The sequence below is a fragment of the Corapipo altera genome, unplaced genomic scaffold (genome assembly GCF_003945725.1).
Source record: "Corapipo altera isolate COAL_440 unplaced genomic scaffold, ASM394572v1 62, whole genome shotgun sequence".
NCBI lineage: Eukaryota > Metazoa > Chordata > Aves > Passeriformes > Pipridae > Corapipo > Corapipo altera.
In genome coordinates, this window is record NW_020884894.1 from 2701825 (window position 1) to 2726362 (window position 24538).

The 24538-nt window shown below is 38.9% G+C and overlaps 1 protein-coding gene across 3 annotated transcripts; it reads left to right on the forward strand.

Annotated features, from left to right (window-relative positions):
* Positions 1-8071: 8071 nt before the first annotated feature.
* N4BP1 (NEDD4 binding protein 1) lies at positions 8072-24321 on the forward strand. Of its 3 annotated transcripts, none has more exons than XM_027646915.1 (7): positions 8072-8161; positions 11558-13323; positions 17707-17837; positions 18223-18319; positions 19997-20104; positions 21571-21678; positions 23721-24321. In XM_027646915.1, the coding sequence occupies exons 1-7, from the start codon at positions 8075-8077 to the stop codon at positions 24040-24042; spliced, it is 2619 nt and encodes an 872-aa protein (XP_027502716.1). In that variant the 5' UTR covers positions 8072-8074; the 3' UTR covers positions 24043-24321. The 3 variants fall into 3 exon arrangements, with proteins under 3 accessions (XP_027502716.1, XP_027502715.1, XP_027502714.1); XM_027646913.1 differs by lacking the exon at positions 8072-8161 and adding an exon at positions 8773-9153; XM_027646914.1 differs by lacking the exons at positions 8072-8161; positions 21571-21678 and adding an exon at positions 8747-9153.
* Positions 24322-24538: the final 217 nt, after the last annotated feature.

A 24538-nucleotide genomic window follows, 5' to 3' on the forward strand; every position in this document is an offset into this window, starting at 1 on the left:
TTATCCTGAGGATGGTTTCAAATTAGCAACCATGACATTTTGCAGTATATACCTGTTATCTGTACCACTTCCAGGAGTAGGCTAATGCATTTAAGTGACATGTAGTATCCTTGCATTTTTTATTCCTTATTGGAGACTTTCAATTAACAGATTGAAATTTCCAGACACAACAGTTCTGACATTACCAGATATCCAAAATTCTGGGGAAAATTGTTGCTGCACAAGAAGAGATAATTGCTTTATTTCATGTTCATGAGTCAAATACACACAATCATGGCATGCAGAAACTTTCCTATCTTTAAAATTTTCAAATTTTCATATGAATTCTAACAACTGATCAATATCCAAAGTAACAGTTTATAATTATTAGCTGAAGAATTTACTTTACCTCAAGTTGAAGTTACCACCCCTTGATGCTCTAACCCTGTGAGGAGGAACACCAATCTTAGAATCTGGTATCTATTGCAAATATTTTATATGGTGTGTTACAGTATGAATAATAAGCTTGGTACAATACATTTTATTGGTTCACCAACAACCAGCACACCCTTCATTTTTCACACAGCTTTTGTGTTCTTAAATACAGCAGCCCAGCCTATTAAAAATAAATTAATCGTTTTTAATGCCACATGTGACATGACCAGAAAAAGAGCATTTCCTTTCTTCTTTTCTTTTCTCATCTCATTAGAACACTTTTTTCTCTTAAACTCAGGTTTAAGCACATTCTGCCCAAGATATCTGTAGTGTATGAAACCAGCAGAAATGATGGTATCTTCAACTCTTACTATTACATGTTCATTATCTAAAATAATTAAAACTTAAGGGAAATTACAAAGTGTATCTGTGAAAAAGGCAGGCTGCAGGAAGATTTTCAAAATTACCCTTCTAAGATTGTAAGGAATCTAATTACTCTGACAATCCATCACTGTCTATTGTGTGTCATGAGAAACAGCTGCTCCTGTTGGATTCACAATATTCTCCCCATCCCTTACCTGTAACCAGCCAGCAGGAGCTGAGCTCATCCACTCACTGCTCTTCTGTCCTGAGCAAGCTCAGCTGAAAGACAACTTCTGCTAAACAAACCAGGGAGATTCAGATATCAGCACATATCACAGGCAGTGACAGCCTTTTTAGCTGCCAAACAATTACTCTTCAAATTAGGAGCGAGATCGAAGCTACCATCAAAGTAGCCCTTGGGGTTACAAAGACTGAATAGAGTGATCATGGGCAGTCCTGCCATGCAAATTATGTAATTACATGTGTATTTTCTATATAAGCTTTCATGTGAAAGGCCTGTAAATGGTTTGAGTTTCCACAATTGTGTGATCTGACTTTCTTTTTTCATTGAAGAACATTAAATCTGGGCTGGGAAATATATTTTAGAATCTTACTGGACATTAATTCTCTTCCAAAATAGCATTAAATAATTTTTATTTCTATTCAAGTTTTTCTGCCTTTTGACTTGCACATGCTGCATATATGCTGACAAATCTAAATATATGTTGTGATAAAAACAGGTCCCAGTATAAAAATATTAAGATGAGGGAAAGAGAGATTCAGTGTTCTGGTCTTACCAAGGGTCATGAGCCTGGATCATTTTACCTGAATAATCCTACCCTAAAACCAATCATTTATGAAATCAGCATTTACCTCATGCCCCACCCAAACATATTTGATGAATCAGCACTGTCTCAACATGGACAAAAAGATTAAGTACTCATAGAATACATAATTAAAAAGTATTTTTTTTTCTTGCTTGAAGAGCATGGAGAATCACAAACTTGCTGTAAATTTGTTCTTCAATTACAAACAAAAAAGCAACACAAGCACTTAATGTGTTTTTAAAAACAGTGGGTTTTTTAAAAAAAAAGTTAAAGCTGTTTCACTTACAATTTAAAAAAATGAGGTTTTACTTATAAGAGTTACATATACATTGTCAGTGAATGGTAATACCTACATTTATTTTTTTTAATAAAAACAATTTATTTACATGCTGTTAGTTGTTTAATCATCTTTAAATTTTCTTTAAAAGTTAATTTTTAAATGCTTTCCTGATTTCAGTTACTTAACAAGTAAATATTATGAACATGAGTAGCTTGCTTGCTCTATTTCCACATTTCATAAAGTTTCTATGCATTTAGATATTCCAGGATTTATATTTACTGGTTTGAAATTTATGTGAAGAACCAAACATTCTGTGAATTAGAAAAATCACCTAACACATCAAACAAAGAAAAAATGTTTTCACTGTTTAAAAGACATAATCAGAGGATAAAGAACTAAGCTCAGACAATAAGTAAATTAGATTTATGTCTTGCATGTAAAGATCACTGATATCAAATGCTCACTTGTCTCAATTTATCTTGAGCAGAAGTGAGGGCAATGGCACTTATAAAGAGTCTAGAAATAATAAATTACATCTTATTGCATGAAGCCAAAGGTTAAACTTATTATTGCTCACCATAGGCCAACCTTAACCTCAGGATTAATGCCATAAACAAAAAGAAAATTCGTTTGCACACATAATGCACGAGGTTAATGTCTCTGAAGAATTACAAAAGGGAAATGATGCCCCCTACTGCTCCCAGAAAATGTTTCTGTATAAACACAGTATTTTGGTTCAAAGGGAAATTATCATGTAAAACCAATGAACATGTATTTTCAAACGAACCAGTGCTCATTAGCATGGCATATGCCAAGGACAATTGATTTCTTCTTTGGCTTTTAATTAAAATATATGAAGGGCTTTTCCTTGTAGAGGAAACATAAACAGCTAGAGTGAACATAGAATCTAAGTTTCTCAGAAGTTTTGCATTTCAGTGAATAAAGTATGAAGATTTCATTCAATATTTTTTCTTTATGTATTTCTGATTACATCAAACTTCCAGTAATAACTTTTATGTAGTAATGATATTTTTCAAATTGATAGGATTGAGTTTGCTGTCAGCCAGCAATTTGGCACAATTCATTAACAGCCTTGGAGTTATGGAAGACCACAGCTCAATTCCCAACCCAGTTGTTTACTTCTGGTGTCCCAGCCACTGTTATAATGGATTTCTTGATGGGCAGGTAAAGCAACAAGATTATTGTTTGAAACACTTTACAGGAAAACAGAGCTCAAATACCAAAGAGCCTTTCCCAGTGTCATATTTGTTCTGCTTTAAAGCCACAATAGACCCCATGATATCAATATTGTTAACTCCTGATTTCCACCAGTGTAAGTGAAAAATAACCCCCAGATTCTTACAGGTATTTGGAAAGATTGAACTCCTCTATCTCAAAGTAAACTAGTTACATAAATATATATTGGGTACATTATTGCCTTTGATCTGACCTTCAGCACCCTTGTGACAATTGTTAAACATATCTAATCTCGAAATTGCTATCACCTGTTTTGTTCAAGGCTTGCAGAGTGAAATGGCTGCAGTTCACAAGTACTTATGGCACAAAAATAAAAAAAATTAAATCAGTAAGCAAAGCTAATGAGCTGACATGAACAGGCATGCTTTTTTACTACAAAGTCCTATTTTATCACAAATCCTACCACGTGTTCTGGCATTATTTAGACAATATTTCTATGACCTTACACTGGTCATTTTCAGCCCAAAGCACAATGAAACACTGATATAAAAGGAGCAGCTTTTACCTGGTTTTTCTGAGGACACTTCTGCAGTCAAGTCTGAGAAATGAAAAAACTTTGTCATTCATTGTCAGAGCATAAGAAATTGAAAATGCAGCACCTGTATTTTGAGAAACATTTGGTTAGAACAATTTCTGCTCATTTTTGGGAATTTTGCAACCCATCAACAATAGGAAAACAATGTTCATGATGGTTTACCCTTTAAACATCAACCAGACCCAAGACAGGCTCAGTGGTGAGATTTAGCAAAATATAAATTCTGTTTAAACTTGTAGGATTATATGTCATAATGTATGACATATGTATCATTTGTCAAGAGCATATTTTCAAATAACATCAGAAATATGTAAAAATATTTAAATTCCTGTAGTCAGAAAAGTAGAAAAATGCTTATGAAAATTTTCAAAAAACAAACACTTGGCTGCAAGAGTCATAAAACCTTAATGATGCTCAAGAGTCTGAGTCTAACTTTTGATAACCTATAAAAAATTACTTTAAACAGCTTTATGAACCCCCCAGTTATAAGATTAGCAAGAATACCGCTTTAATTTTGCAGTTGCAGAAACTTTTATGAAGTGCACTGATTTTAAATGAACTGACAGGGTGGCACCTGAGCATGGCTCACTTGTTACAGCACTTCAGCTCAGGCTGAGCTCTGTATTCCTCAGAGAGACTGAGCGGGGGTGGCACCCCTTCAAATACCACTTGTCATTCCTGCAAGTCACTCAGCAGTGCTCAATCCCTTCTCAAAATACAGATTATACTCTTAGGTTATCGTTTGTTTTGTCAGTCATTCAAGTGAAGCTGCAATGTTTAAATACACAGCAGCCACACAGTGTGGAACCTTTAAAATGACTGGTAATAATACAGCTAAATATTTACATTAAAAAAAAAAACCAAACCACAAAACTGTCTCCTGGAACATTTCCCAGGCTAAATAACAGCCTTTGCCAATACACCTGCAGCTTTTTGTAACTAATTAAGAAACTTGAGCAAACACAATCAAAAAGCCTCAAAAACCAAATGCAGAGTCAATTACTCAAAAAGAAAAAGAATACCCACTCTCAGACAACTGATGCATGTGTAATTGCAATGCCTTTGTCTCTTCTGCCTTTTATAAAGATTCAGTTATTCACAACAGATTCTTTTGAAAGGAATTTGGAATTAAGAAAAGTAATTAATTCTAAAATTAAGGGACAAAATGTTTCATTAATAGAAACTACTAATGCCAAATCCATACCTTGGATTACTTTCCACAAGGTTGCCTCCTGATACTAAAGTTGATGATCTATGAGTTCATTAGGATGTCACCAATGCAATAAATTCTCCAAAAGGGAAACCTTTTTAATCACAAGTGTCAAAAGGGCTTCAAGCAGATATAAATGTCTGTCACTGCATAACTGGGGACTTGAATAATACCTAGAAGTTGGTCTTTATAAAGCAGTAAATAATTTTATTTCAAATCATTTTTTGCTTTTTGCTCTGTAGTTCTGTAAACAGCAACAACTGTAGTTAAACTATATACCAAAATTTTTTAATGAGAATTTGAGGTTGTCTAAAGTTTTATGAGTATATTACATACAAGATTTGAGAGTTCTAGTCATATATATTTCTATATATTTCTTTCTGAAATATATAGAATTTGAGGTATCACTTTTTAAAAACATGCTCCTATTTGTGCTATAAATTAAAGCTTCTGCTATTCATATTCATGCATGATATTTTCTATATCTTAGTATTTTAGGTCCCCATCCTGCAAACAATGAACAAACATTTAAGTTCATGCATGCAAATAACCCCACTGAAGACCAAAACACTAATAATGAGGATCAGAGCACCACCTGTAACGTGCACCATCATAGACTGCACAGCTCATTTACCCAACACGGATCTGAAAGACAATTCTCAAATTTGGTTTCCATGTTGTTTCAACAAAAAGAGCTCCTATTTCAAGTATGTAGCTCAAGCCCAAGCAATCTAGGAAGGCCCAGTTTCATAAAATAATTTATGGAACCTATTTTCAATTGCAGAAATTTTAATAAAGAGCAAGAAGTTGCACAAGGCATCTGAAGCAAGCTGTTGTAACACATAGAAGAACAAAAACCCTATTTACACATTACCATTACAGTATTTCCCCAGCAGTAACACAAATAGTGAACTTGGCAGCAACTCACTCACATTCAGGGCAATCTGTATTTTATCCCACTGCTGTGCCAAGTAGAAATGCAAGAGCAGGCATTGGGTGTATCCAATTCCTTTGACTGCTACCAGCTAAACATTGAACTTTTCCTTCACTAAAATAAGCTTACAAGATACAACCAAAGATTCAGGAAAGTGATATTTCCCCACCAACCAAATAAGGCCTATCACTTTGGATATTTTACTGTGAAAATCCCATAGGATGAAAAAAAAAAAATCATTCTTCCTTGACAAATCCACTTTGTAAGCAGGCTATTGTAAAATGTCAGAGCATTTCTAGTGTTCTCAACCTAGCTCATATTTGGGCTTTGTACCCCTGGACCTCGTGACAAGAGGCTTGTAATTCTTGCAATTTCTCCTAAGTATGAGGAAGATCAAATTCAGCCTGCAGTTCCAAATCACCACTAAAAAAAAAGTAAAAAGTAAAAAAATTACTATTATGTAAATATTTTTTCTAGTCTGAGTCTCAGCAATGCAGGGAGAAAGTTCCAACTTGTTTTAATAAATGACCCATGTTTGTTATCATTGGTAAACTCTTTCAATAGCATTTTCTCTTCCACTTCAGAAGGGCTTCAGTTTGTCTTGACTGTTACAATGTCATGTCCTACCCAGCAGAGTGGGTCACAGAATCAGAACTGCTCACACTCACTCAGACCATTGTAATGCTGTAAATGACATTTGAATACAGATCGATCAAGAATATATAGAGAATTATACAGGATCAAGAATATATATAGAATTATACAGATTACAATAAATTCAGCAGTGAGACCATGTTTTATAATACACAGTATGGCAAGAAAATATCCACAGCACCAAGCATTACCCACTCTAAATCAGTAAGCCTTCCTTTAGCTGAGATATTCCAAAAGGCTGTGTTAACGTGGTAGAAAGAATTTGCTTTCAGCTTTTAATGATACTTTGTGTCGCAAAATGCTGGTAATTTCATATTTATTGTAAAGCTCCTTGCTTACAATTTCATTTGTAAGCAATAACTAAAAGCAACACTGGCTGCAGTGGTTACATTTTAACACTGGATGGCACCAATCACCTCAGGAATTGCCTCGCTAAATGTTGGATTACATTCTTATTATGCGAACCTTGTAGGATAATTCGATGGGAACGCAAAATGTAAATCTCTAAACACAAAAAAAACCAAACAAAACCACACAGAAAACAAAAACAAAAATCAAACCAAACAAACAAACAACCGCCCAAACAAAAACAAAACAAACAAACAAAACCAAAAACAAAACAGAAAAAAAATCTTCAGGAAAGTAACTTCAGGGAAGCATCTTTCTGAAATATGACACTCCCTGTCAAAACCCTGTGCTATGTAGAATGAATGTGTGTGTGTAAATGCAGCATATGTTCACAGATGTAAATTTTTCCATTTTATCGTGCCACAGGCAAATACTTTATTTGACTCAAAGATGTAACACTTCAAATTCAGATAGGAAAATATAGATAGCAATACCTGAACGTAAGCATTTAGTGTGATTTTTCTGATGTGCTAAGAGCTGCAAGCTCTCATTTAGTTAAACAGTTCTAATCAGGGATACAAGTGCCTTTATAAAAATGATATTTTGTATTTTTGTATTAATCCTTTGCTGGTGTAACACACAAGTAGACAAAAACAAAATATGTACATTTAAATACGCGACAATAAAATATTTGTCCTCCCTTCAAAGGCTATATTTAACAAACAGCTACTACAATCTAACTTCACAGAGATGCTAAAGAGGTGGACAAAACAAGTGGGAAGCCAGTAGTCTGGAGGGAACTAGGAAGATATTTACCTGTGTCTGAGAGGAGATGAAAGGAGCTGAGACATTTACTCCTTTGTACAACAGCTCGTCTGTATTGTCAATCCCAGGCACTCAAAAGTCTACAGCAGCCCCAGAGATACTTTTTAAGAACTAATGTTATCCTTCACATCTCGTTTTAAGAGTTTTTTGGGGGAGAAGTTGTGACTTTTTTTTATGTTAATTAAAATGTGTCCTCTTTGTTTTCCAAGCTATCAGAAGTAACGATTTGGGGATGGGGGCTACACTGCTGTCCCCTGCCACCAGGAAGGGATTAAACTTGCCCTTGTTTTTAAATGAAATCCAAGAAGGCAATCTCAGAACTGGGCCAGGAGGGTGTTCAGAGCAAGGGCCCGGCTTGCGCAGACTGACACGGGGAGGTTCCTGTGCCGCTCCGTGAGGGCTGTGCCGGGCGATAAGGGCACCAGACATGGAGCTCCTGGAGCGAGCCCCGTGGAGGACTACGAAAATGTTTAGGGGACTGGAGCATCTCTCTGACGAGGAAAGGCTGAGGGAGGTGAGACTGTTCAGCCTCGATAAGAGGTGACTGAGAGGGGACCTCATCAGTGCGTATCAATATCTAAACGGGGAGTGCCAAGAAGATGGAGCCAGGCTCTGCTCGATGAGGCAGAAACTGATGCAGAGCAAGTTCCACCCGAACGCGAGGAAGAACTTCTTTATTGTGCAGTGACCGTGCACTGGAACAGACTGCCCGCAGAGATGTGAAGTCTCCAGCACTGGAGACATTCCAAGCATTCTGGCCACAACCCTGAGCCAAGCGCTCTGGGATGACCCTGCTCCAGCGGGGAGGCGGGACCAGGTGACCGCTGTGGCCTCTCCCGGCCTGACCCACCCCGGGACTCTGAGGCGAAGGGCGGGAGGCCCCGCCCCGGCCGCTTCTGGCCCCGCCCACACTGCGGCAGGCGGGGGGTGGGGGGCGGGGTCTGGAGCCGCCGTGGGCTGGGCCATGCCCGGCTGTGGGCGGAGCGATCCCGCTGAGGGGCGGGCCCGTGCCCGGCCGTGGGCGGGGGGATCCCGCTGGGGGTGGGGCCATGTCAGGCCGTGGGCGGGCGATCCCGAAGGGGGCGGGGCCATGTCTCCATCGCCCTTGCTAAAGATGGCGGCGCCGGCGGGGGTGGTCCCTGCGCGGCCCCGGCGCGGGGCGATGACGCGCGGGCCGGAGCGGAGGGTGCGGTGATTCCCGGTGTTGTTGTTCCCGGCGTCGTTGTTTTTTCCCGGCGTGATGGCATCGCGAGCGGCCCCGCGCTGATGGCGGCGCGCCGGGCACCGCGCGGCCCCGCGCCCGCGCCCAGGCTGGACGAGTTCACGGTGCCCGCCGAGAAGAGCCGGCTCCTGGAGCACAGCCGGGGCCGCATCGAGGGCTTGTTCGAGGTGCAGCTGGCGGTGCTGGGCGCGCAGGGGGACTGGCGCCCCGCGCTGTCGCCGCCCGCCGCCGCCAGGATCTGGGTGCAGCTGGCGGGCGGAGGGAAGGCCGTGAGCAGCGCCAAGGTACGGGCCGGGGGGGCGGGAGGGACCCTGGGGCCGGGTCGGGCCCGCGGGGCGGAGAAGAAACCGTGGGGGAAAAACCGGGAGCCCCAGGAGGAAATGCTGGCATGGCAGGTGGGGGGGGTGTGCCCGGTGCCAGGGAGTCTCCGGCCGTGTTGACACAAGCGTAGGGAATAAAGCGAAACAATCCGGCTGGGAGGGGCAGAGTCCGCTGCTGTGAGGCGCTCCTGCCCGCGGCTGGGAACGGGTCACACCGCGGAGAACGGGCCGGGCTTTGTCGGAAAGCCAAACTTGGGATGTTTCGCTTTCCTTCTTCCTCCCTCCGCAAGTCAAGGAATCCCTCAGAGTTGTTTGGGCGTTGCCATGTTTTGCTTTACAAAATTCACCAATTCTGTGGCATTTAGTAGCTCGCTAGCGAAGCTTTCAGTAACAGAGCTGATATTTCCTTAGTTAATAGTGGTCAGAGCCCGCCCGCTTCCCCAGGCTGTGTGCTGGAGCAGATAGCTCTCCTTGATCCTTTAAAAGAGTTAAGAGTTTGTCTCTTAACAGTAAACGCAGTCTGTTTGTCTCAGACCGGGACAGCGGTTGCTGTGAAGTATCTTCGGTGTTAAATGTCTTGTACAACGAACACTTGGGGGGGGGGGGTTTCACAGCAGTAATGCTGAAATTAGTATTACTCATAGCGAACCTGGCAAGTAGAGCTGTTTGAGTCATGTGATGAGAACTTGATGTGAGCGCTGGGTGGGCTGAAGGTACCTTTCAAAACCAAAATCTCGGTAAGTGGGTGTTTGTCCGTCTGTTTGTTTAAATACAGTTAGACGTTATGGGGATCCTGAGCATGTATTTTGGGACTTAATTCACAGACTTGGCAGTCTGCTTTCAAAAACTTGATCCCTTAACTGTGCAATGCATAAGACTTGTCAGGAAAATACTATAAATGTTGAATTATTTGACTGACATTTACACTAAACCACTTATCCATGGGCTCAAACTTCAGAAACTGTTACAGGTAGCTGTTCTTCTTCTCCAGGCATCTGCAGTACAACTTCCTTTTATTTTAAGGAAATTAAAGCCTGAAATAAATAGCACAAGACTTCAGTATTCTAATTGCAGCTTTTCCTAACAACATACAAGATGTTTTCTACATCTGATACTTTAAAGGGCATGAGAAACTTCACTTGCATGTAGAGCAGTTTTCAGACACTGTCTGGAGGAATTACTGGCTAGAAAGTAGTCAACTGCATATCTTTATTGTCTCCCTTTAACGGATTTGATGATAGCAATTTGTGGTTTAATTCATCAGTCATATGCAGTGCATTCATCCTTCAGTACTGCTTGATAAAAAGAAGTTCCCAGATTTTGAATATCCTTTTTACCAATTCTGTTGTTGTCCTGTTGCTCTGCAAAAGCAGTCATCAAATGACTAAGACACGGAAAGTAATCCTGTGGCTTTGCTGCAGAAGCAGTTTGTGTTCATGTGCCTTGATACCTGTGTGATGATGTAACTCAAACTCAAGGAAGTGGTGTTATGTTATTTGTTACCTTGTATTGGCTTTGAGTTCCATTTAAAAGAAGTTTAGTTTTTGAGAGTAAAGGTAGATGCTAAACGTGGTGCACTTGGGAGTCTGAATACAATGACTGCAGTTTAGAAACTGGTTTCACTGCATTACAGAATTTTAAGCACAGAAAAAGACAGTTTGGGGAAAAATAATGCTACCTGAAATAATAAATAATACACTGTATTGCAGAGTTTTGAACTTTTAACACATTTATAACAAGGTAGTGTAGTGAATTTAACTGCAGTAACTTTTAGGTGGCAGAAATAGCACTGGGATTTTTAATTTTTTTTTTATCTTTGCAAAACCTGAACTTCAGGAACCCAGAACTGTCTGGAGCCTGGAGTTCTCAGTCCTTTATCAGCAACAAAAATATAGGATAGCTCTTGTTGGGATAAGCCTTGGGAAGTGTTCCTTAGAAACTGGTTTTAGAAGTTCAGATAGAATTCTCCAGTGGCAGGCATTTGTTCGTGAAGTGTATGTTCTCTTTGATCAAAGAATGTGGATGGGAAAATAAGTCTCTTTTGACTTGTCTTTTAAACTGTTTGAGCTACAACTTAAGTACCCTGTTACTATCAGTTTCAAGTAAATTTATTTATAAACAATAGGATATAAAAGAAAGGCTGCAATGAGGTCTATTTAAAAATCATTTCAGAGAACTGTATTTTATTTCTGTTACCCAGTTTACTGGCAGTATTTACTTTCTCACATTTCTTATGCTAAATTTCCTTAATTTTCTAATGTACTTGTCCATTACTGACCTAATACAAACTAACTGAATATATTGACTTTTCATAACTGAATATATTGGCTTTTCACAACTATTCACTCTCCTCTCTTTCTCCTTTTAGGAGTATATCAAGGGACTGTGTGAACCTGAACTGGAAGAGAAGGAGTACTACCCAAAGGACATGCACTGCATCTTTGTTGGTGCTCAGAGCCTGTTTCTCAACAGTCTTATTCAGGATACCTGTGCTGATGTATCAGTGCTGGAAATGGGATTGCTTGTTATTAAGGGGGGTGCAGAAGCTGTTGTTATGGCTCAAAGTCACATTCAGCAGTTTGTGAAGCTTTTTGAGAATAATGAAAGCTTGCTAAATGACAATGAATCTGAGATTAAAAAGCAATTCAGGCAATTTGTGGAAGCACATGCAGATAAGTATACAATGGATTTACTGATTTTGCCTAGTGCACTAAAAAGAGAACTCCTGGCTCTCACCCATACTGACTTCTGTGAAATGGAGAGCGATATCATAGACCTTACAGGTTCTGAAAGCCCAGGAGGGCTTGTACAGCACAGTGCTTCCAAAGTAGTTGCTACAAACAGAGATGGAAGGGCTGGCGGTGAGGAAGCAAGAAACAAGGCTGGCACACCTGTAACTGAGCTTACAAAGCAAATGGACACTGTGTTTTCTGATGCTCCTGAGACAAGTTTTGTTCCCATAAATGAATCTCTGCCAGAGGCAGTGGCGTTTAAAGAAAGGCAGTCATGTAAAAGAAGATCATCTGAGGAGGAGGAAAGGCTCTCTAAAAAGCAGTTCTCTTTGGAAAATGATCAGCAAGTGAAGTCTTCTTCACACCGTAGTCATTCAGACAGTGATGCAGTTATTGATCTGCTTTCAGATAGGGATGCTCAATCAGATGATCCTACTTATTGCCTTAAAGAAGGTGATGATATCAGTGAAGAAATGGAATATAAGATTCTTGTGAACTTTTTCAGAACAATGGGGTATTCACAAGATATTGTAGAAAAAGTTATTGGTATCCTAGGGCAATCTGCGGAACCATTAATATTGCTGGAAGAAATTGAAAAGGAAAATTTGAAGTTTCAAAAAGAATGTGAGCAGTCATCTCAAAAGCCTAGAACTGTCAATCTTCCTTTAGAAAATAATGCAAGTAATTCACAAAAGGTAGAAAACAAATGTATTTCTAGGAAAAGTCCACTTAAATCCAGTCATATTTCAAAAGAGACAAAAAATGAATATCACAAAGTAAGAGATGTACCAGACGTGCAAGTTGATGCAGAAGATAAAACACATGCAGTGGTATGTAAACCTGCTTCCCCTTCCAGCAGAAATTCAGCTGTATGCTCTAAAGAGAGAGACATTTACTGCCTTGGTAAGAGTCCCAGTTCAAGGTCAAACCATATAGAAAGTGATGGCAGGGTAACTTTCAGCACCGTCCAAGCTGGAGCTCTAAAAGACATTGACTTTGTAGCCAGGGGGAGCTCAGATGTGCAGCGTGTCCCAGCTAAGAGTAAAACTGCAGTTCAGCAAAAATCTGCGGGGCCCTCAACTGTGCAGAACAGTCATCCTGTTTCTGAAGACAGACTGGGACACTGCAGCTCTGCTCAAGCAAAATCTGTCTACCAACGCTTTTCCCAAACCTCAAATTGTGAAAATTCAGTCCCAGACCACTTCTTGTCTTCACAAATACATCCTTCAAATCCTGATAGAGAGGCAGTGGGACCACACAGATATCATTCTGATCCTTCAGTTACTGGAGTTCAAAGGTTTTTGGACTCTCTGAAGAAGCCATACAGACTGGAGTTGAAAAATGAACCTGGGAAACCATATTTAAAACACATAATTATTGATGGAAGCAATGTTGCAATTTCGTGAGTATTGTTATTTTCAGTTATCTCTTTACTAACAGTTCAGTGAACTTTCAAATGATAAGAGGTTGCAGTGGCAAGTGTAAAGTTTTTGCTGGCTATGGTTTTGGTGAGCAACAGTCCTGTACACTGCAGGATTTGTCAGCTACTAGTAATGGTAAATCTTAATAATAAAAAATTGAGACTGAGAGTAGCCATCTTCATTGAAGAAGGTGCTGATCACCACGTTCAGAGCCCAGAGCCCCCCTCATGACTAGCAGCAATAAAGCTTCTCTGGTCAGTCACTTGAGAATTAAGGGTTTCTGTCATTTTATAGTCTTGCTAAATTTAAAGGGAATGCCTAATGTTATCCATAACTCTTGATACTGCTTTAATTCAAGTACAGTGTTTTGCTACAGTGAATAGTTCTTAAAGTAAACATTTCCTCCTTGTTCAGACTCTGTTATTTTGAAATGGTGATGCAAAAGTGCAAGTTGCAACTGAGTCATAAACTACCTTGAACTTTTAAAAATGCGTGTTAGTGGAAGAAAGATGCAAATTGTGGGGGTCATGTGGGAAATAACAAATGTACTGCATCCTCTTGGTCTTTTTTTTTTTTTTTTAATATGAAAATACTTTTTTCGTCTGTGTATTTCATGATCATTTCATGGGGTTTTGTGTCTGGATATTTTTAACAACTATATACATCTGAAACCAATTAATTAAAAGATGGTGAATAAACATCTGCTTATTTCTGACTGTGAGACTACTGTAGGCAGTGGTGTCCTAAATTTTTTTGATTGAGCACCCCATGAATAGAGAAATCTTTGAGTATGCAGCCCAATATATGTATATTTACCAACTATATGTGTGCATTACTGGAGTTCTAGTGTTTCCTTCATCAAGTGGATTGCCTTGCACACCAGCTGGGGTGCACACACCCCATGTTAAAGGAGGGCAGAATACCTGGATGCTGTTGACATATAGTCCCCAAAAGGAGGTTGTATAACATCTGCTGCTCAACCAAGTGAAAACTTCTTATGAAACTTAAGGGACAGAGCTGCCTCAAAAGAGCAGAACCATTGAGATATTTAAATGTCCTACTAAATAATCAGTGCATAGGGGCCTGTTGGTTTTATTATGTAGGTATTCTGCAGCTTCCTTCTGGCTGAATAAAGCCTCATTATTTTCTTGCATCTTAGAAAGTGAAGAATTGTTTGCAATTTTGCTTTGATTTTTTTTCAATTTTATTTCTCAGTACCGTGAAATTACTGACAACTGCTTCTATGCTTATACTGGTTTGGGGGTCTTTTGACCCCTGAGTACCATGAGGTTTTGGGTTGGGTTGGGTTTTTTATGGGTGTGGGTATTAATGCATTACCTGCATGCTTAGACTAATGCTATATGGGTTTCTGATTCAGTGCTTGGAAAACTACAAGAAGCTGTAGAATTTTTTCTTCTGACATGTACAGGACATTGCTGTGTTGTTAGCTGTACTTTCAAGTGTGCTTGTGGAATGAAAGAAAGCCCTGAGTTTTCCCTAGCTGCTAAAATTTACCTCTTTTTGTATGCTGAAAACAGGTCTTTGGAAGCAGACTGAAATATCCAGATAGTTGTCGAGTAATTATAAATTAAATTTTATTAAAATGTGGAAGAAACTCAGAATGAAAGAATAACTGGATGGAATTATATCTTGCTAGAACAGTTTGTAAATTATATGTATTTGGGGTGGTGCATCCCCTGCCCTGCTCCCCCTTGTTCTTGGGTCTGTTCTGCAGTCACAAAACTTCTTGATAAGCATTGACCAAACTGCCTGAGCAGTGAAGTGTCCCCTGACTCTGTCAGTTGGGCCATGAGGCACTCCCTGATCCTACCAGGAGCTCTTCCATGGTAGAGGTGGGAACAATCAGAAACATCAGCTGCCCAGCCAAGGTGGGAAACAAAGGATAAGCAATTATCCTTGGAAGCCTTGGTGAGCCATTTACCTGAATTGTGGCACATTGTTACTGCACTTTGGGAGGAAAGCCTCATGGTTACCGAGGTGGGTTACGACCAGGATGCAAAGTCACTGACCAAAGTCACTCATCTTGTGGCCCTATAAAGAGCTGTCCTGAGTGAGGCCCTTTGAGCTCTCCCTGTGAGTTGGACACAGCTCAGAGATCACAAATCCTCAAGTTCGTGATACTCAGAGGACTGACACTGACAGTGAGGCTCCCACACACCTCTCCACACTTCCTGAGGTGCAACCCTTGCCTTTGGAAAGTGCAAAGGGATTTGATGTGAACATTTCACTGAACCTGAGGTGAATTTTTCATAGGTATTTTACACACAGAGAAGTAGGGGTACACATTGCTTTACCTGTGTGCATGTGAACTGGTTATGATATGACTGTTACCATCTCAAATCTCTAGTTAGGTCACTGTTATGACTGTAGTGAACTCTGTGGAATCACTTTGTAAATGTTCAAGTACTCAATGATTAAGTACTGCTAAACCCTTTTGCACCCTTATCTTTTGCATTCCCAGCTTTGGTATAAATCATTCTGAATTGCTTCTAATTTGATTTTCCTTTGTATACTTTAATTTGTGTAGTAAGTAATGAACTTACTTTTCACAAGTTCACAAGAGTGAACATTAGCACCAAATTCCATAGAGTTTTATTTTGACAAATTCACATTAAACCCTACTTTTGCCAATACCTTTGATGGAGTTTCTTCAGCAGCCAAACTACTCATGTGTAACAGTACTTTAGTTACAAAACCAAAGGGAAAACGTTGCATGTCCCAGAAGGCAACCTGCTGTTTGCTACTTTGTGTTGCTTGTGATAATTAGGTTCCTTTATTTGACTGTGCTTGACATCAAGAATGACTAATTTTTTTAGGGCAAGCCTGGCATAGTATTTTTTTTCTTCTGGAAGCTCTGAAAGTCAGATCTTTTGCGTTCTATGTTTCAGAAGTAGCTTACTCATTTTTCTGCTTTTCTACATAAAGAATTCCTCTCCGAATTCAGAGAACCTTAACAGATTTAAATTTTGCTAAATTTATTTTAAAAGGAATTTACAAACTTGGAAAAGGATAAATGAATGCTACCAAAGGCTGAGTTTCACTGTAAAATATTTCCGTGGAAATCTTTTAAAGACCACTTTGTTGGGAAGATGTCTTGGTAGGATAAACTAGAGTTTAAAGATAAGATTCCATTCAGAACTAACAGGGCTTACTATCAGGTTTATAATATGCAATTGCATATTAACTGGGAGAGCGGCTTCAAATACACAGACCACTCACTCACTTATTGTACCAAAAACTTCCGCAGTGACTTGAGATCTAATTCCAAACATAGACTGGGCACTATTTTGCAAGAAATGATTTGTCTGCTCATGCCTTCAGTGCTCAATCAGTGTGTCTTTTCTAGCAAAGCATATCTTTGTTTTGTCTAAGTGTGGCCTCTAATCTATGAAAATGTGCAGGGAAAAGTTTCTGAATGAAAACTGGATTATTTAAAGTGCTAATAGTGTTTGGTAGGAATTTACTCGGAAGGTGGTTTTGATTCTATCTTCTGTGCTTTATTTTAAGAATCTTTTCTATTATTCCACAGAAACTCAGTTCCCAGAGTCTCATTAGACAGTTAATTGCTAAAGGAGGCATTTGTGCCGTGTATAAATAGGCATAAAGGATCAGTGAGAATTCCAACTGGGAGGGATTTTGCAAGGTCATCAACTCAAATCTTTATATCCCTCATATTAGGCAGTTGCTGATTTTCTGGAAAGTCACTTAAGTGAGTTGCAAAAACAGATAATGAGCATCTTATGTTTTTAAATGGAGGAAAAAGATTAACAAAAAAATTAAGTGTTTTGAAAATTTTTCTTCAAAGAAATTCCATTGTTTTGCTTCAGAACAATAGCTCAGACTGTGGAAAGGAAGGGAGAAGAGGCCTTAATATCTTGAATTGTCAGAGAACTTCCCAGATGTAATCCTTGGTCAACCTTTGGTAAACCAAAGGCCTTCTATTTTGTAGCAGGACTGTATTTGGAACTACCACAATATTGGATTATATATATAAAATAATATAATATATATACATGTGTAGTCAGTAGATGTCAAAACCGATCACTATTGGCCTCTTTATTTTTAAAGTAAAACCCACTTCTGATTATCCCAATATTGTTGTGCCCAAGAAACTAAAAGGAGCCTGATCTATAAAGTTGCCAAGTGATGTATCTATTCCCTTGCTGAGGATCTCTTTCCATTTATAAGATTCCTCATCTGCAACATCCATCTGCCTTTTCTTTTGCTGAGACTGTTTGTGTAACTTTCTCCTTCACTTTGCAAGGCTTTGTTCCATTTTCTTTGTATTCAGAGTAGTAAAACCTTTGTGAATTTAATCTCCCTTGTCTCTCTTTCACCCCCAGTCATGGTCTGAGGAAATTCTTCTCCTGTCGGGGAATTGCAATAGCTGTTGACTACTTTTGGAAGCGTGGCCACAGAAATATAACTGTATTTGTTCCACAGTGGAGAACAAGACGTGACCCTTACATTACAGGTGAGGGAAATTTCCTAATGTTTCTTAATTAAAACAGATTGTTGCTATTTCTTGGGATACTTCTGTGAAGAATGAATGGAGAAGGAATACTTCATAAAACGTTAAGCACGAGCAGTCTGGCTGCTCAATGTGTGTGACTGGGTTTCCATATGCAGTGTGACACTGAAATGCTGTTTAGGCAGACTGGGGTGCCATAAGTGGAGGCCTTTTTGCTTTGGTTTTTGTTTGCTCTTTAATTTCTAGTTCTGACCTCTTCCTCCCCATTTTTATAGTATTAGCAGTTCTTCCGTTGTCAGTGTAATTTCTATAGATAATTTGGTACAAAAATAGCCCATCTTCTCTGCTAATTGTATGTCAGACTAATTGTCAAATCATGTTTTAACAGAGCAGGATTTCTTAACACAGCTCCAGGATGTTGGAATATTGTCTTTAACCCCTGCAAGGATGGTTTTAGGAGCAAGAATTGCTGCTCATGACGACAGGTACAGAATATACATCGTTTTAAAAAACTTTTTAAACATCTGACTAATGGTTGTAAAACCTTAATGCTTCATGAGTGGTTCTATTAGCAAGTTCTGCTACCTCTGTAGACAGAGCTATGATCCAACTTAAGACTGAGCTCTACATCTGTTGCATTATTTTGCTGTTGTAAGAAACATCCCTGTGTATTCAGAAAGTCATGGGAAATGGCAAGTTTTCATGGCAATTTAAAAAAAAAAAAGTCCATTTCAAATGTCACCATCTGTATTGAGGAGGAAGTTGATCTTCCAGTAGTGGTTTTATGCTCTCCTGATCATCAGTCTGTCCCTAAATTGCCTTTTATGTTGAGGCATAAATCAGTGACTGATCAGGTACAATTTAGCTCCATTTTTTTCTCGATGCCATGGTGGCATAAAGACCTTGCTGTGTATTTGGAGCAGTGTATTTGTAACAGTAAATTTCAAAGTTAACTTGAGCACCAGAGATCAGCTTCAAAATGTGGGGCTCATCTTTCAGTGAACAAAACAGTAGAGCTTTAGGAGTTTGTGTTGTCAGAATTTCCTGGTGCTTCCTTTTGCCAGATTTTCCCAGTCTTGAGACACAGTTAAAAGCACATACTGCTTCAGTTATTTGGGTTTTCTTTTTTCCACGACCAGTTTTCCTAATTCTCCATGGATGCACAGCTTGCAGCTTTGAAATTGTGTTTTGCAGATCACTTCAGTCTGCTGGATTTTGGTTTCTTCCTTCCTACTAATAACCACTCCTACTTTATTTTTCTGACTACAGAATTGTCAAGTTCTTGTGTCATGAGCATGTCTATTTTTGTTAGATTGCACAATCCAGTACCTGATTTCAAAACTCTGATATGCAAGAGTATATAGAGTGTACTTAATTTATCTCCCTTGCTAAAATATAGTGACTGATTTCTTAACTATTAACCTTGGAGCAAAAAAAAAAAAGTGCCAGGCAACCAAGTTGGAGTTGTTTGCACAATAATGTTTTACCTACACCCAGCCTTTCAAATAAAATGCTATAGGTGCAGTAATTACAGTTGAGATTACTGTGGAAATAAGTGTTGTGATAATATATTTGCACTTTTGTTACAAGTGCACACTTTCCTTAAAAGGACACCATCTATTATCTTGTTGCTAAAATAGTTTCAAATGGCAAAAAGCTTGTTTTCAGAGAGGTTAAAATGAAAGCAGATATGGGGGGGTTTTATTAAATTTTTGTCATAATTTATATAACAACAACTTGTTACCAAGTGTTGACAGAATGAATAACATGCAAAGTACTGTCTCGCAGAACACAGATATTAATGCTAAGCAAAAAAGGACAAGGCAATGAGTTTGTGTTGGAATGTGTAACAAATATTGTACTGTTCCATAAAGCAAGCCATTTACCTCTTCAAATATTTAGATCATGAGGCTTGGGGGGGTTTTGCTTGTGTGGTTTGTTTTATGGAAGAAAACCTCCCATAAAGACTCTGCTGCACTAAATAAATGCATGCTACTCAAAACATTGGTTACGGTGGGTCAAAACAGAGTCATTTCCTGGTAATCAAAGTGCTTGTTTTCATGCAAACAGATTGCTTTTGGATGATGAAGTGTTTAGTTTTCTAGATCTTTGGATCATTTTCAGCAAAGCAATCTTAATGATCTTTGAAATGATTTTTACAGGTTTTTATTACACCTTGCTGATAAAACTGGAGGTATTATTGTGACTAATGATAACTTCAGAGAATTTGTGACAGAATCATTTGCCTGGAGAGAAATTATTCAAAAAAGGTAATCACTGAATTTTTATGAAGTCTTAAAAGGCTGTCTATCTTTCCAGTTGTAGGCACTCTGTCTTCATGTTGGTTTGGGTTTTTTTATTTTTAATTAATCTATCAGGGAATTCTGCTAGATCTGGAGGAAGTACTATCTGTGTTTCACTATGTTGATTCATGGCCTTATACTCAGGTGTTGAGTAGTCTAATGTCCCTATTATTCATATGTTTTCTAATGTATGTCTGTTAATTGCTCACATAAATAGGAGTTTGGTGTAACAGCACAGCTATAGCACCTGCGAAGCTCAGCATTGGATCCTGTTAGAGCACACACTTTGCAGTCCACTTTAACAGCCTTTCTTGTTTAAAAGTTCATTTTTTTTTTTCAAGAAGACACAATAGCTGATGCACACACAAAATCACTTCTGAGGTTTCAGAATCAATCACTTTTTACTCAAGTACAACAGATTGGTAGCTAAAGAAAATGAGCACTTGCAGCATATCTGTGTAGCCATTTTCCTGCAAATGTTGGGTGTCCCTTGGACTGAGTTCACTTAGCTATCAAATATCCCTGTTGTTGGGTTTGGGTGGGTTTTGGTTTTTTCCCTTTCAGTTGAATCAGATCACTTTATTGTTAAGGTATAATAATCTGTCACTGAAATTTCCCACTGACATCTTCTGAGGGTACATCTGCTACAGTGACCAGGTCTAACGAAATAAGTAATTACAGATTGCCCTGGCTTCTCACAGTATAGCTGGGAGAACAGGGAGTTGATATTGCTAATCATGTAGGTATTTACACTGTTTCTTGAGTGAATTCTGCCCAAGTCAGGTTCTGTTCTACAGAACTGTAGCAAGAATACTTGGCACGTCATCTCGAGTCTGTGGTTTTTTAAGAGCTTGTGTTAACATCTGCTCTTAGTTTTACTTCTGGGGAAATTCCGCTGCACCAAATTCTCTCCCTGCAGACAAATTTTAGTTTAACTGGTTTTTCTTCAATTTCCCCCTATCCCAAAATGATTCCAGAAAAAATAGCTTCATGTCTTAACTGTAAACAGCTAATGCTATGTTTTCTGGTTTTGTGCCTTTCTGGTTACGTGGGCATTTTAGCTACATGACTGAAGATCCTAACGAGGAAGGGGAGTTAGAACAACCAGAAAGTCTTCTTTAATCACCTGGAAAAGTCTATCCTGATCTTGCTACAAAAATTTGCAGTCATAAAACAGTTACTGTCAAAAAAAAAAAAAAAAAGAAAAAAAAAGAGAAGCTCTGTTCTGCAGTGTAATGGGAAGAGTTTTCAGTTCCCATTGGATTATTTTGACAGTGAGTGCTGGTTGTATCTCAAGTGGGTTTACTAATTAAACTTCAGTGATTCCTGATGTCATGTATAGCACCTACTCTATGTTTGTCCTGTGCTACAAAGGTGAAGGACAAGGGTGTAGTCCCTTGTTATTTAATAATATTGAAAGAACTCTCTTGCAGGTTGCTGCAGTACACTTTTGCTGGTGACATATTTATGGTTCCTGATGATCCTTTGGGAAGAAATGGACCCAGATTAGATGACTTCCTTCGAAGTGAAGGCTGTTCTAGGTATAAGCACTGTTTTCACCTTTGAGACAGTTTTGATTTCACATTTGAAATAAACTGTTTACCTGGTTCACTCAAACACTGTAAAAGCACAGTAAAATGAGGCAGAAGCCCTACTGTATAATATATAGTAGCTTAACAAAAACCATATTTTTCCTGTTCAGAAACTGGTGGTGACATTTGTGTCTAATCAAGATGTCTCTCAGAACTAAGATAAGTAAGACAAGAACTTCCTTTGAGATTTGATTGTGGTGGCTTTCAAAGGTGTGTTAACAGCACACTGAGGTGCCAGTGGTTTGGGTATGTGGTAGTCAGACATCCTGCTAATGCCACTGATGTTATCTCAAACACCTTGGTGGTCACTTACTCACAGTGGGACAGTAGGTGCTACACACACTCTGCCCTCAGTTTTTTTGTCACTGGAGAGGTATTTCACCTGGTGGTTGAGGATACAGTATTGCTGTTAAAACAACTTCTGAGGCGTTGTTTTTAAATGCTTTTATATTTGAGTAATAATTATAAATATTAATGAACACATATTGTCCTGTAAGATTAACATACTTTTAAAATGTGCATATATTCAAAATATGAAATTGTTTTGCATTAACTACAAAGACTTGAAGATTAGTTTGCTGTTTTGCACAATAATCTGCTCTTCTTTCACCAGTTTACAAATTATAAATGCTGATAATTCTGAGGAGTATTGAGAGAGCTTTTAAAAACAAGCGAGGTAATTAAAAATTGGCATTAGAAAAGGCCAGTTCTTAAGCTGTATTTAATACATGAATACATAGAATGAGGAAGAATCTCATCTATTAGAAACATTTGAGAAAAGTGAAAGATATACATACCAATAGGTCAGAAGCTGATATGAAAATAAGCGTGCTGACATTAAAAAAGCAAGTTCAGTTCTAGAACTCCAGTAGGAAATGCAAAGAAAATATTTAAGCTCTTTCACAAAACCCTTACGAGATGTTATTTGGACTGTTGTACCTGCCTGTGTCTGAGGAAAAATAAAATTCAAACTATGTTCTCTGAGAGGTAAGTGTGATCATAGCAGGATTGCAGAGAGGCTTCTTTATGAAGGCCTGTTAAGAACTTGGTTTCTTATTTGTAAACTTGGAACTGGAACTGGCATTGGGGTTTATTTGGTTTCTGTTGGGGTTTGGCGTGGAGCGGGTGGACGGATGAGACAGAAGAGCTGCCAGTGTAAAGAGTTAATTTTGTTCCTTCTCTGAGACTTTTCTACATGGGTTAAATGATGCATAAAGCATAAATGGCACCAGGAATAAGATCAGAAACTAGAAGAATCTTGAGCAATTGGAGAACCTTTCCACATGAGTAATGAGAGGTGTCATAACCCAAATGCTTTTAAAATAGAGCTCTGTAATTTACATACCCTTTCCCTTGGTGGTAGGAAACTAGACTGTAACATGAGTTCCAGTTCACATTTCTGTGTTATCTGGTGGCATCTGAAGTAGACTGGGCCTTAAATTTTGTAGTGCTGGCAGTTTGCAGAGTAGCAATAACTTTTCAAAGTCTCAATAAGGAAGAGTGTTCAGATCCTGACATTGCTAAAAATACTTCATTGCCCCATCAAGGATGTTATACAAGGGAATGATCTAAATGTGAGCACAGCTCACAGTCAAGAGCAAAAATAGGTGAGGAATAGTCTCATGGAGCATCTGGAAACTTCTCTGGTCTGTCAGGATTTTCAAATGTTCTGAATCAGTATATATGTGTTCAGTGTATCTTTTTATCCATACCTTCATAAATAAGCTTTGACTGTTGCTGTATCCTGTCAAATAAAGTACTCACAGCACATTGAGGTGATATCAATGTTCTTAGTTGTGCCAGATTCAAACTGAGAACTGCTAAACCTTCTGTTTTCTTTCACTTTGAAAGAATGCTTGTCATTTGATTCCAGTCAGGAACTAGCTGAGCAGCAGTGAAGTGTAAGTTAGACACATTTCTCTCTTGTACAGAGGCTACAGCCACCATCTCCTTTAGCTCAATTTAATAAAAACTTTTATTTTGTTCCACAGGGATTTTCGTTCAGCACAAAAGACTTTTCAGAGCAGTGGACAATATTCTTCTGAGACACCTTTCTTCATCCCCAAAGCACCCAGCAGCAGTCGACAGCCCGAGGGCAGAGCACACGATGGTCGTTCATCGCCGTGGCTTCCGCTGGAAGAAAACGTAGAGACTCATCCACCTCAGAGATCTGCCTCAGAAACAGTACAGCTCAGAGAAGCCCTGATAAAAATCTTTCCTGATTATGATCAAAGACAGAAGATTGATCAGATACTGTCAGCTCATCCATTCATGAGAGATCTTAATGCACTGTCAGCCATGGTGCTTGACTGAGTGTTGTAAAAAGCTTTTCTATCACAGCTGATCTGCCTAATGAATATCAGTGTGAAGAAAGATGTTGCTCTGTTATGCTACCTTGTGAATATTCAAACCCTAATTTTATTTGTATAAACAAAGATATTTTTGTGTATGTTCTGTTGCTAATAGACTGCAGGTTTTAGTAAATTAAAAACTGCTGCTACTACAGGTTTGTAGTAATATTTTCTATGAAAAACCCCCAAATCTTCTCTTTCATTTGAATTGCTTATTAAAGCAGTGGCAGTACTTACTTTTTAATGGGCTGTTAGTACTTTTTTAAAAATCCTTTTCCCAGAAAGGAGCAATCCTGTCCGTTCAGAGAGCCCCGTGTGTGGGAGCAGCGGGCTCGGTGCGCTGCCCCAGCTCTGCCACCAGGTGGCATCAGTGGCACCGTGAGGCTGCCCGGGAATGCCGCTCCCACCTTTGGAAGTGCTCGGGATGCTGTAAGGAAAGATTGAATGCCGAGCAGGAG

Bases quoted from the DNA above. Each gene is read 5' to 3' on its own strand.
- N4BP1 (XM_027646913.1), top strand. From the start codon at position 8,914: ATGGCGGCGCGCCGGGCACCGCGCGGCCCCGCGCCCGCGCCCAGGCTG. The intron at 13,324-17,706 runs GTGAGTATTGTT...TTTCACCCCCAG, and splicing joins GGAAGCAATGTTGCAATTTC to TCATGGTCTGAGGAAATTCT. The intron at 21,679-23,720 runs GTATAAGCACTG...TTTGTTCCACAG, and splicing joins CGAAGTGAAGGCTGTTCTAG to GGATTTTCGTTCAGCACAAA.